This window comes from Acanthochromis polyacanthus, chromosome 21, assembly GCF_021347895.1.
Source record: "Acanthochromis polyacanthus isolate Apoly-LR-REF ecotype Palm Island chromosome 21, KAUST_Apoly_ChrSc, whole genome shotgun sequence".
Lineage (NCBI taxonomy): Eukaryota > Metazoa > Chordata > Actinopteri > Pomacentridae > Acanthochromis > Acanthochromis polyacanthus.
This window is the reverse complement of record NC_067133.1, coordinates 7385249-7398296: the sequence shown is the minus strand read 5'-3', so window position 1 is coordinate 7398296 and position 13048 is coordinate 7385249. Positions and strand designations below refer to the sequence as shown.

The window sequence follows — 13048 nt, the reverse complement described above, 5'->3', positions numbered from 1 at the left end:
GAACTGAGTTTGACACCCCTGCTCTAAAGGCTGTGTGAAGCTGAGAGTTTGAACTGATTTTCAGGCTGAAATTCAGCTTCTGTTTAGGTATTGGGCGTGAAGGTGGGTGTGGCACACCAATGAGTCTGTGTGTGTGCGTGGGAGCATGCCTGCGCGTGTGTAAGGGCGGTTGCTATGGCCCCCATAGCAACGGTGCCTGCCACAGACAGCAAAAAAGTGCTTCTCAGCAGCAGCGCGCAACGTCTCGTTCTGGCGCTAATTGTGGGCTAACCGTGAATGCTAGCTGAAAACCGAAATGACCGTGAGCGAGAGGAAGGCCGTGGCTTTCCATAAATGTAATTATTTTTCAAATATTGTGAGAAATGACCGAGTTACAGCGATTTAAAAAACACTGTCCCTCCATGAGGCAGATGATTCAGTTTACATTGGTTCCTATGGAGAGAACGGTGCGACTTTGGTCTAAACTGCTGCCTGCCATTTCTCTTCAGAAAGAGCTAGGTCTTCAAACTTGGATTCATTTGAATCCCAGGAAAATTGTCTACAATCTGACCAAATTTTATTCCCCTAACATTTATGGTTTGGTCGTGAGGGCGATGCGATCGGGAAATTTTCAGGCGAATTTTTCACCTCTCCTCCACTCTACCAACTGACATGCCGCACTCTAACCAGAGCAGATTTTGAAAATTTTCACTTTTTTGAGGACTCACTGATCAAAAACTGTAAATCTCAGCCTGATATAAAATATATTCCTGCGAAGACAAGAAAAATCACTGCGTTTTGATGGTTAAATGAAGTTTCTAGGTGAACGTATGGCGAAGCAGTGGCGTTTGGAAAACAGTGGACTTTTCAAGCCCATTTTTTTTCAGTCCCCATTCATTTCCTATGGGATTTTTTTCGCAGTTTTTTGCGAATAATTCTGCGATAAAATGACGAATTTCTTAGAAAAGTCATAGCACACTATTCCCGATGAAGCCGCACGTTTTGATATATAATTTGTTTTGGTTTTCTCAAAGGCCTAGGACGAGTTACGAATCGAAAAACGGCGGAAACGTGAAAAATAATAATAAACGCAACAGGAGAACAATAGTGGCTCGGGCTGCATACTGCAGCCCCGAGCCCCTAATTAACCGTTTGTGTTTTTATGACGTTTAAGAGTCTTGAGATTTAAATGACTTCAGACGAAACCTGACGTGAATATCTGGTTTCTGTTCAGATGAAAAGGAAATTTTTAGCTGAATGTTACACACACAAAAAAAATGTGAATTAAATGTTGTTTCCATCCACTGAAAGTATTGATCATTGGTTCTAATTGATCTGTTTTGACGTTGTCATTCTTTCTCTATTTCAGATGCCAAAATCATCACAATGGGTGTAAAAATCAAGACAAAAACACTTCCACATTTCACAGAATTACTGAACACTTCTCTTATTATTGATCTAATATTTAATCGTCCAGTAATCTATTGATTATAAATTTGAAAGTTCCTTTTAAATAATCTGTAGATTAACGTCAGTGATGAAAGTAAAACTAACAAAATAAATCACGTGCGGCCAAATCAGCACATTTGAAAAGAGATGTCTACAATATTTCTAATCTTTACGATTCGATCACGAAAATTTTCAAGCCTCAAATTAACATGAGAAACTGTTTATATGGCTATAAAAGTTTAACTTCTCAGCAACAGTTTCAACTGGAGAAATCCAGATTTATTCATTCTGTTGAAAACTAAATGTGTCTGTAATAGGAGAAAGTTCTAGTAGAAAACGAATGCTGCTCAATGGATGCTATGTCTGCATTCATGAACTGAAGCTTTTTTAATCAAGAGTTTTCAGATTTTTCAGGATTACATTGTTAATAGATTCTGAAATTGTCAGAATCTCTTTTAGACCCAAATTTAGATCTAATGACCAGTCGAAGTTTCAATCGCCGAAATACATTTATTTAAAGAAGCTCAACCGTCGAAGAAACCAACAAGAAATTTTACATTTTAAGAAAAACTCCGAAGCTGAGATTAGAGACAAGTTTTAAAACCAGAAAAGTAACATGGAAATTACTCAGATTCATAACTGTTAGTCTTGATTTTAAACCTGCAGCTGCTGATAAACTGAAGGCCGATTCGTAGAGACACGAAACACTGACAACGAAACATTTGCCGGTTCCTTAATTTACTTAATCTCCAACCAGATGTATCCTGATTTAAATGTAAAATGTGATTATTTCAGACTAGATTTAATTCAGGAATCATTTTGCTGAATTAAACTGGGTTTTGTAGAAAAACAAGTTCATGTTTCTCTGGAGTTAAAGTTCAAGAAAACAATCGTTTTTTCCAGAATGAGCATCATGAATTCCTTTTGCTGTTGCAGGAACTTTATTCTTCAGTTTGATCAAGATTAAAATTAAAATCTGGGGGCTTTAGACTAAATCTTCTGACAAATATAAAACAATTTAGCAGGAAAACCAAAAGAGTCTTTTCATTTCAGAATCAGCACCATCAATGCCTCTAAAGTTGGAGAAACATCTGAACTATCCGGCTCCTGATGTCCGATTCACAACTTTAATCTGTCGACAAACTGACATCAAAACACTCGACATGAAATTTTTCATAGTTGACAAAAACTTTTTCTGTTCGCCAAGATTCAAACCCATACAGCAGTTAAAAAATTCAACTGAACTTCATATTTATTATTTTCTGATTAGTTAAGTCCTGACTTTTGAAGTCTGTTAGTTTCATTTAGTCTCAATTCTAGCAAATAAAAGATGTTTGTAGAAAAATGTCTGTGTTTCTCTGGAGTTAAAAGTTTCAGAAAAAGTATTTAGGAATCAGTACTGTGAGTTTTTTCTACTGACGGAAAAGAGAACTTTATTTCCTTTTTGGTCTGACACTGGAAGTTATTCTAGGACGGCTCCAGAAAATAAAACGCACTGCAGAAATATTTGTGCTTCTTTTTTGTAAAAGATTTGATAAAGGTTGCTTTGGATCACATCATGAATTCCTCTACGAAGCGTCAGAACTAATTTCCTGTTCCTGATATCAGTTTAAACCTTTATTATACTATTTAGGTTCTTTTAGGCAGTTTGTGATTTGACAAAATTTCATATCAATTTCAAATATTTACGTAGATTAAAGAAATTGTGCGTTGAACCAAACGTTAATTCTCACGTAAAGATGAGTCTTGAAGCGAAAAAGTTTTGAAGCCAAACAAACTAAAACTGGAAGATGTTACTTTATTCACTGATGATTTTGGTCCCGATTGCATATTCAGCAGTTTTTAAGCTCAATTTTAGCAAATTTAATGCAACGTCCATAGACAAATTTCATGTTTTTCCGGACAAAAATTTGGAAAAGGGAGGTTTTTTAGAATCTGCCTCTTGAATTTCCCTAATACAGTCAGAACTAGCTTCAGGTTAGTTTTAGATGTGAATTACGAATCTGGTAAAGTTCTTAATAGGCTGCTTGGGTTTCGACAGTATTTCTCATCACCACTGGGACCAAGTTAGTGAAAACTTTCCCAAGCTTCTGGCCCTGATCATCTGACCTTTCGGCCTTAAGTTTCCCATCTACATCCCAGGAGATGTTATTGGTCTTCAACGGTGACACATTTGAGTATTGTTTCAGAGGATAAATCTGACCTGACACCTAAAAAACAAGGATTTTGACAGAAATCGCTAAACTTGAAACTTTATTTCTGTAGCTTAAACAAATTTTGCCATCAAACTACAAGTTGTGCTTAAAGTCGAAATGACCCTTGAGCTAAAAAACAAAAACAACTATAAACCCTACACAACCCAACAAGACGAAATTTTAAGTCATCAGACTCGTAATTTTAGCTACAATTAAGAACCTGTCAAATTTAAGCTGTTTAATTTAACAGTTTGGGGAAAATTACTGAGTTTCATTGAGTAAATTTGCATTTCTTTGGAGGTGAAAGGCAATTTCTCAGGACTACAACACAAATTCCTCAATGGAAAGTGTCAGAACTAGCCTTGGTGTAGTTCCTGATACAAGTTTATGGAACTGTAACATTCTGTCTGAGTTGTTTGGATTTTGAAAATATTTTGCCTCACTAGCAGAACCATCTTCGCAAAAACGTTTCCAAACTTCTTGTCCTGATCTCCTGACCTTTCACACTGGAGTTCCCTTCTACACTACTGGAGATACTTTCAGGCGTATACAGATGCTGTTTCTACACTACTGAAAATCCTTCAAGCTGAGACTAAAAGACTTGAGGGATTCCTATCTGTATTCATAGATCAGTTTGGTCAGGTTTAGGCTGAGTTCTGGCAAAACTAATGAAGGTCATGTTGCAGCTTCGTGTTTCTCTGGAGTAAAAGTTTCTGAATAGGCTATTTTTAAAATTAGCACTCCAAATTTCTGTACGAAAAGTCCAAACTAGCTAACAGTTCAGTTCTTCATGCAAGTTATGAAACTGGAAAGCAAAGGTTTTTATGAGCGGTTTTCGTTTTGACAAAATTTTGCGTCACCACTGGGACCAAGTTGGTTAATCCGTCCTGATCTTTCAGCTCAGGGTTTCTGGACATCTTTGACACCACATATTGGAATACTGTTTGACTGTTGACAAACGCAAATGCTGAAATTATGTAAGACTTGTTGGACTTGTAGTTTGGTCTCCATTGAAAATTGGTCAGTTTTAGGCCATTTAAAAAAAACAAAACCTTAGTTGTGGCAACATTTAAGAGATTAGTAGAATAATCTTATTGATCTTAAGTTGAACTTTTTGAAAAGGCGGGTTTTTACAGTCCGCACGACGAATTTCTCCATGAAAAATCAGACTTAGCTAATGGTGCAAGTTACGAAGCGGTAGAACAATGTTCTTTTTGTGTTGTTTACGTTTGTAAGGTATTTTATGTCTCCACTGTGACTGAGTAAGTAGAAACTTCTCCAAGCTTCCATCCCAACCTCCGACTTCCATGGAGATGCCTTTGGCGTTCGGCGGCGACGTACCCGAACGTTGTTCCTGCTCATAAATCTGAACCGACAGCCATTAAAAGGTGAAAGACGGCGGCTGAATGTGTGAATATTTCCCTGTGCGACAGTTTTGTCCTGCCTCAGGCCCTTTCTTTCCCAATGAAAAGCTGATTTGCCCTCACTGGGTGGATGGCAGCCACCGTCCTGCCCACCATGAGGCCTCCTGTAGCCTGCTGACTCTTTGTCCTGGTGCTCCCCTTCACCACCAGTGCCTCCATTCTTGAAGAGGACATGTCAGGAAGCCTGTAAATCTTATTTTATGAGCCAGAAGCTCGTGGAATCGAGGCCTTAGCTCTTATTTTTACCTCGAAGTGTCTTTGTTTTCGACCTGCAGCTCTGAACATTGACTCCAGAGCTGCTGTTTGAGGAGAAGGAGGGTCCACATTCCTGCTCTCATCATCTGCTGCACCTCCAATTAAAGCCCAATCAGAGGAGCTCCGGCAGCCCTGAGACCGTCTGGCCCCGCAGTCCGGAGCTCCTCTGTCGGGCTGTTTATCACCTGCAGGCCGCTCTGCTCGGTTCACCCAGAAAACCGTAAAACGGCTGTACGTTACGCAATGCCAGACTGGAGTGTTTGTTTGTGTGTGTGTGTGCGTTGTGTAACGGATCCTACCCACGACTCGTCCTCGTTGCTCTAGTCGGCGTGTGTCGGTGAGTCCACCGGGCTCGGCGCCCTGCCATCCGGAGGCGTGGAGCTGCGGCTGCTGGGGCTTTGTCCTGCCGCCGTCCGCCCTCTCGTCGCCCGCCGCTTTGCCAGGCTTCTTACCGGACGCCGGAGAGGGTCCTCCGTCCGAGGCTCGGCCCCGGGTCTCCTTCGCCTGCAGCTGGAGCCGCAGCCGGCGGTTTTCTTGCTCCTTCACGGCCGTTTCCAGCAGCAGCGCGTTGAGACTGGAGCCGACCGACTTGCTGATTTCCTGGACGGCGAGCTGAACGACCTGCTCCAGCACGGACTCCAGCTGGCCCTGGAAGAACGAAATGTACACGGCCCCGTTCATGTTTGCGCCCCCTCCGGTTAGAGGGCTCTCTCATTCTTCTGGACCGGAGCCCGCCGCCCAGCCCCTGCCCTCGGTCCCTGACGGGAAGCTGCGTGAAAATGTGCCGCGGCTCGCTGCGCTGCTCCGGCGGCTCTTCAGCGCGTCTCCTCCGGCTGCTTCTCTCTGCGGCCGCTGCTGGGCGCGTGTTCAGCGGCTCCAGAGCACCGAAAACATCCGAATAGACGCGCATCGCATCCACATCCCGCCCACATGTCGGGGCCCGCGCACGCAGTGCCTGCGCACAGGCAGGCATCCGCGCCATTTTGGCTCCAGAAAATAACATCAGTCACTTCAAATGTCAGACTGCAGTGGCAGTTCAGGAACAGGACCAGAGCCAGGACCAGGATCATAACACACCCGGAGAACAGCTAACAGATGCAGACACAACAACCTGCAAATATTAAATATCACACAATAAAGTGTTAATCAGCTTCAGATATGTGGAATTTATTTTCTGCACGAACCTTCATCGTACAAATACACACTGGCATCAAAACTATGAATGAACACATATGGAATTATCCAGTAAACAAATAAGTGTGAAATGACTATAAATATGTTTTAGATTTTAGGTTAATTTGTGGCATTTCTTACCTTTTTATGGGGTTGGGACCATCAGTTGTATTGTGCAGAAGTCAGGTTAGTACAGTTGACAGCCCTATTTGACAACTGTTAGCATCCATATTATGGCAGGAACCAATCAGCTAAATAAAGAGAAACGACGGTCCATCATTACTTTAAGAACTGATGGTCAGTAAGTTTGGAAAATTGCAAAAACTTCGAATGTATCCCCAAGTGCTGTCGCAAAAATCGTCAAGCGCTGCAACAAAACTGGCTCACATGAGGACTGCCCCAGGAAAGGAAGACCAAGAGCCATTAGAGCCCAGATAAATGCCTCACAGAGTTCTTGTAGCAGACACATCTCTACGTCAACTGTTCAGGGGAGACTGAACCAATCAGACCTTTATGGTCAAATAGCTGCTTAGAAACCACTACTAAGGAAAAGCAACAAGCAGAAAATATTTATTTGGGCCAATAAACACAAGGAACGAACATTAGACCAGTGGAAATCTGTGCTTTGGTCTGATGAGTCCAAATTAGAGATCTTTGGTTCCAGAACATGAATGGATGGTCTCTACATGCATGGTTCCCACCTTGAAGCATTGAGGAGGAGGTGTGATGGTGCGGGGGTGCTTTGCTGGTGACACTGTTGGGGATTTATTCCAAATAAAGGCACTCTGAACCAGCATGGCTACCACAGCATCCTGCAGCGACATGCCATTCCATCTGGTTTGCGTTTAGTTGGACCATCATTTATTTTTCAACAGGACAATGACCCCAAACCCACCTCCAGTCTTTGTAAGGGCTATTTGACCAAGAAGGAGAGTGATGGAGATGACCTGGCCTCCACAGTCGCCTGACCTAAACTCAATCCAGATGGTTTGGGATGAGATGGAGCACAGGGTGAAGGCAAAAGAACCAACAAGTTCTCAGCATCTCTGGGAACTTCTTTAAGACTGCTGGAGAACCATTTCAGGTTCTACATCATGAAGCTCATCCAGAGAATACCAAGAATCAAAGCAGAAATCAAAGGGTGGCTATTTAGAAGAATCTAAAATATAAAACATGTTTTGACTTATTTCACATGATTTTCTTCACTACATAATTCCATGTGTGTTCATTCATTGTTTTGATGCTTTCAGTGAGAATCTACAATGTAAATAGTCATGAAAATAAAGAAAAAACATGAAAAGAGAAGGTGTGTCCAAACTTTGGACTGGCAGTGCATATAATTGCACATTGAATAAAGAAATTAATTCAGCTTTTTGTCAATTTTTTTAAAAATTATTTTGAACTGCATTTGTGTATTTGAACAAATGAAATTTAAGTTTTTAAAAACAATAAATCTGAGTTTAAAATATTCATTTTTTAATGGATGCAACATTATTAAGTCAGTGATTAATGTCTGAAACTTTTTATCTTTTAATCAGAAATGTAATGAAATGATGGAAACAGGTTCAGTGTTTAAGTGTTTAGAAAATTAAACAAATAAATATTAAACTCTGTCAGTGGACGTCCAGATGTGGCCCATGGGCCGCTGTTTGAATCACACTATACATGTGTAGTGTTGTGTAATGTGTGTGTCAGGTTTCATTGTGCTCCAGCGTCCTTTGCTTCCAGTGTTTTTGGGTGTTTGTGTTTGTTTGGCTCTGAGCAGTAAAACTCTAAATGATTCTTATGTAATGTCTGAAACAATTGGCTAGTTTCTGAGTTTAAACACTGAAGTCGGCTGACCTCTGTTAAAATCCACATTCAAGTATAATTACGTAAGTGTTTCCCTGTGAACCCGCTCACCTGTGCAGCGTGCATTAATTACTGCAGCACAACATGAGGTTAGAGGCCTACTCGTCCTGTTTGGCTGCAGGCTGAGCTTCAATAAGAAACAAGCTGCAGACTCAGGGCTAAAAAAACAATGAAGAGACGCCTCGACTGAGGCTTAGATAGAATTACTGAGATCCTCCATCCAGCTTTAACTGAACAGTCGTATCGAGGCTGTTTATTGATGACAAAGTGAAAAACAGCCTGAAAAACAGCACAGAATAACCCTGTATATAGCATTTTGCACTAGCTGATAAACTCTGATTAATTTTCTACAATAAAGTTCTTGCTTTACTTTTGTGTTTTAGAAATTACCTCATTTAACAAAAACATTTGATCCAATTCACTTATATTTTCATTTGAGCACACAAAATGTTTAAACTTTGAAAACAACGAATTTCAGTTTAATCTACACAAAATATAAAGTTGAGGCAACATGATGTGAACCATGTAATGTTTATAACTCAAAACTTTTATTTAAATCAGAATTTTTATCTAAGTTTTCTTATTTTTTTATTCAAATTAATTAAATATTTTTGCTCGTACTCACCAGAACTGAGCACCAAGTTTTTAAAGGGGATGAGCAGGTAAACAGTGATGCTGAGGTTTGCTCCTTTAATTCAAGATTATGTCATCACAACACGAGGCCCCTCCTCCTCCTCTGCTCTGATTGAGCGCGTGCCGCAGCTGAGCGACACTCCCCCTAAAAATGGCAGCTCCGCTGTTTGGTGTTTTACGGTAACCAGGTAGGAGGGCGGGGCTCCGTGCGCGGATATTCTGCGGCTTTGTTGTCGTCAACAGGCCGAGCTGCAGCTCCTCCCTGCCGGGTCCGGACGAGAGGAGGGCCGGGGCCGTCGATGGAGCTCCAGGGGCGGCTGGAAACTGCTTCTTTAGCGGCCGGTTTGGATTCTTCCTGCCGCAAACTGAAGTCATTTTTGTGCTGTTTGCAGAGTCCGGGGTTAAAAACATAGGGTTTTAATTCATGAATCGTAAGCTTTTAATCAATCTAAGATGTTGAAAGAGTAAGTATTGAAGTCAATTCATGCCAAGAAAAAAGAAAGAAAGAAGGAAAAATATCCATCCATCCATCCATCCATCCATTCTCTATACACCGCTTTATCCTCACTAGGGTCGCGCGGGGTGCCGGAGCCTATCCCAGCTGACTCGGGCGAAGGCAGGGGACACCCTGGACAGGTCACCAGTCTGTCGCAGGGCTACATATACAGACACACAGTCACTCTCACATTCACACCTACGGGCAATTTAGAGTAACTAATTCACTTCAGCATATTTTTGGAGTGTGGAAGGAAGCCAGAGTGCCCGGAGAAAACCCACGCATGCACAGGGAGAACATGCAAACTCCATGCAGAAAGATCCCAGGCCCAGGCCGGGATTTGAACCGGAGATCTTCTTGTTGCAAGGCGGAAGTGCTAACCAAAGGAAAAATATGTAGGCTATATTATTAATAACATCACAGCTACAATACAGTGGCTAAAATTAGTAGTTAGCTGGGCAACATTATTATGTTTTTATTAGTTAATGTCATAAAATGAATCTGCTCTTTTTCAAATCAGTTTAAATGATAAAAACTAACTTCTGCTTTTCATTTCCTCACCTTTCTAGCTCTTGGAAACTTTAATGAGCTTTAAAAAACAACCCTGATTCAGTTAGACTCACACTGTGTATGGAAGACCATTTATACCAAAAAAGGAAGGCACAAAGGGAAAAAAAACAGTTATTGATGACATCACAGCTACACAGCCCAATACAGTGGGTCAAATATGACTATAATCCAACTTAATAATCAGCTAGTCAACATGATTATTTTTATTATCTATTATCATAAAAAATGTGTTTTTTATCTGTTCAAATGATAAAAACTCACTTCTGCTTTTCATTTCATCACATTTGTGGCTCCACATGGAAACTTAAATAAGCTTTTTTTTAAATAAAATAAAATAAAAATGATTCCGTTACTCAGACTCACACACTGTACGGAAGACCATTTATACCAAAAAAGCAGAAGGGGTAAAGACAAAAACAAACCGTGATGTTTAGGAAAGTACAACACAGAAAGAAAATTAGATTGTTTTTACATCAAATAATGCATTAATAACATTACAGTTGCAAAATAGTGGGACAAATATGACAATAAATCCAAATTAATAGTGTCATGAAATTACTTAAAATTACTGATTTTAATTTCCTCATATTTCTGGCTCCACATGGAAACTTAAATAAGTTTTTTTTCCTTCTTTTTTAATAAACTAAGCCTGAGTCATTTCCTCAGATGCACACTGAGTATGGAAGACCATTTATACCAAAAAAACGGAAGGGGTAAAGACAAACACTATTTTGTTGAGAAAAGTACAACACAGAAAGATTTTTTTTTTACAATAAATAACATATTGATTACATTACAGTTACAATACACTGGGTTAAATATGACCATAAATTTAATTTAAGAGTAAAATACAATCAGATATTTTGATTGCATTCAAAAAATTACTGAATATCTGTGTGTTTTAATTTTATATTAAAACACACAGATATAGTGTTTTTTAAGTTAAGGTCATGAAAATGTTTATTTTCCTAAAAAAATAAACTTTGATATGAATATTGTGATTATTTAGTGTGAATATTCAAACATTTTCAATTTTTTTTTATTTTCGGGGCCGTAAAGGGCTTCCATAACTGATTTTCTTTTTTCAAACATTCAGTTTATGTAATTTGTTTTTGTAAATCTTTTTTGTTTTTTACAGTTTGCTTTTTAATAAAGGAAATATATCTGATAAGAAGTAGTTTGGAAAGAAAATCGGTGTTTTTAAAAAATGTTTTATATTAAACATGAGTACTTTTTAGTCAATATTTGGAATTAAAGTCATCAAAATGTTTACATAACCCCTAAAAAAGTAAACTTTGGCATGAATATTATGATGATTTAGTGTGAATTATTCCAAACATTTTCTACATTTTTTGTTTTCAGGGCAGTAAAAGTCTTCCATAACCGATTTTCTCTGCAGTAACATTCAGTTTATTTTTGTAATTTCTGTTTCTAAATCTTTTTTGTTTTGTTTTGTTTTCTGAAGTTAAAGTCCTGAAAATGTTTAAATAAGTCACATTTATTGCAAAAGAAAATTTCTTTATTCGAATTTAACCCCTAAAAAGATGTTAACTTTAGCCTAAATATTATGATTATTTAATGTGAATTATTCTAAACATTTTCAATTTTTTTTTGTTTGTTTTCGGGGCAGTAAAGGTCTTCCATAATAGATTTTCTCTGCAGTAACACTGGGTTTATTCTGCTGATGTGTCGTCTGTTTGCTGTTTCACCTCCTGACTGTGACTGGCTTTGATTACAGCTTTTCTGTACAGACTGGTTTTCGCTGCTGCCCTGCTCTGTTTTTCTGTCGGCCGTTTGCCCTCAGGGACGGTTCAAACTTTCATCTCTCCACAGAAAAGCTCCTGACCTTCAGCCGCTGAGCTCCGGCTGACGTGGACGAGGGTTGGCCTCTTCCTGCTGAGGCCCTGCTCGGTTTATGAAGCCTCCGGTCCCGTATGGGCCGTATATACTCTGGTCCTATAGCTGGGCCACAGAGATTTTATTGTCTCTGCCTTGGAAACCAGCCCGTCCTTAGGAACGCTTGTTTTTAAGGAATCACCAGAGAGAAAACACATGCTGCTGTTCTCACCTCTGTATGGATTCACTGAGTTTGTGTTTCTGCTACAGCCTGAGAAACAGGGAAGTGAAGAAACTGGCAGCTTTGTTCATGTAAAAATGTGAAGAAGATGCAAAGAATCCTCATCTGTAATCTGCCATTAATGAAAGGAGCTAAAGATGCTGAAAACGCAGGAAGCTTTGCCTCACTAGTGGTGAAAACTAGAACCGAAATGTAAAAACATTAAATGTGATTTCAGAAAGTTAAAATTAAAAGTTCTAACTTTAAAGTTTTAGTTATTTCTTCAGTTTATGTAACGTTTGAGATCTGAGATGTTTGACATGTAGCCGGTAGAAAATAATAAGTTAAACTTCAACTACTCCATTAGTGACAAACAACGGCCCAATCCAGCCCACTTTACAAAGTGTAAAAACTAAAGAGAACACATTAACTTCAATTTGTACATTTGTAAAACTATGAATTTAAAATAATTTCTAGACCATGACAAGTTGCTTTGATCATAAAGTAAAATATTGTTAAAGCAATAATTGTTTGTTTGTCATTTTGTGTCTGGTTTTGTAATATGCTGTCTTGTTTTTGTTGTTTTTTGGTCTGATTTTTGTTATTTGTCTCATGTTTTTGTCATTTTGTTTCTTGTTTTTGTCGTTTTATGTTTCCGACGTATCTCGCTTGTGTTTTTTGTCTAATTTTTGTGTTTTGCTTTATTCATTGTTTTTTGTCTTGTCTCGCTTGTGTCGTTTGTCCATTTTTGAGTCACGTTGTTATTAATATTTTGTCATGTTTTTGTCCTTTTGTTTCTTGTTTTTGTCGTTTTGTGTTCCCTTTTTGTCTCGCTTGTGTTTTTTGTCTCATTTTTGTCACTTTCAAAGCAGCCTCACATCCTAAATCATCTGTTTGTCAGTATAAAGTTCATGGTCCAGTTGTGTTACTGCCACCATCAGGAAGAAAACACAAAGTATCACCTGCT

The 13048-nt window shown here is 39.2% G+C and overlaps 1 protein-coding gene across 2 annotated transcripts in view; it reads right to left on the bottom strand.

Moving 5' to 3' along the window:
• si:dkeyp-113d7.10 (uncharacterized) overlaps positions 1-6274 on the bottom strand; it is a 30078-nt gene extending 23804 nt beyond the window's left edge. For both annotated transcript variants that reach the window (XM_022221206.2, XM_022221207.2), the window contains exon 1: positions 5602-6274. In XM_022221206.2, coding sequence (XP_022076898.2) covers positions 5602-5983 — 382 coding nt within the window. In that variant the 5' untranslated portion in view covers positions 5984-6274. The remainder of the gene's footprint in view (positions 1-5601) is intronic.
• Between the last annotated feature and the right edge of the window lie 6774 nt (positions 6275-13048).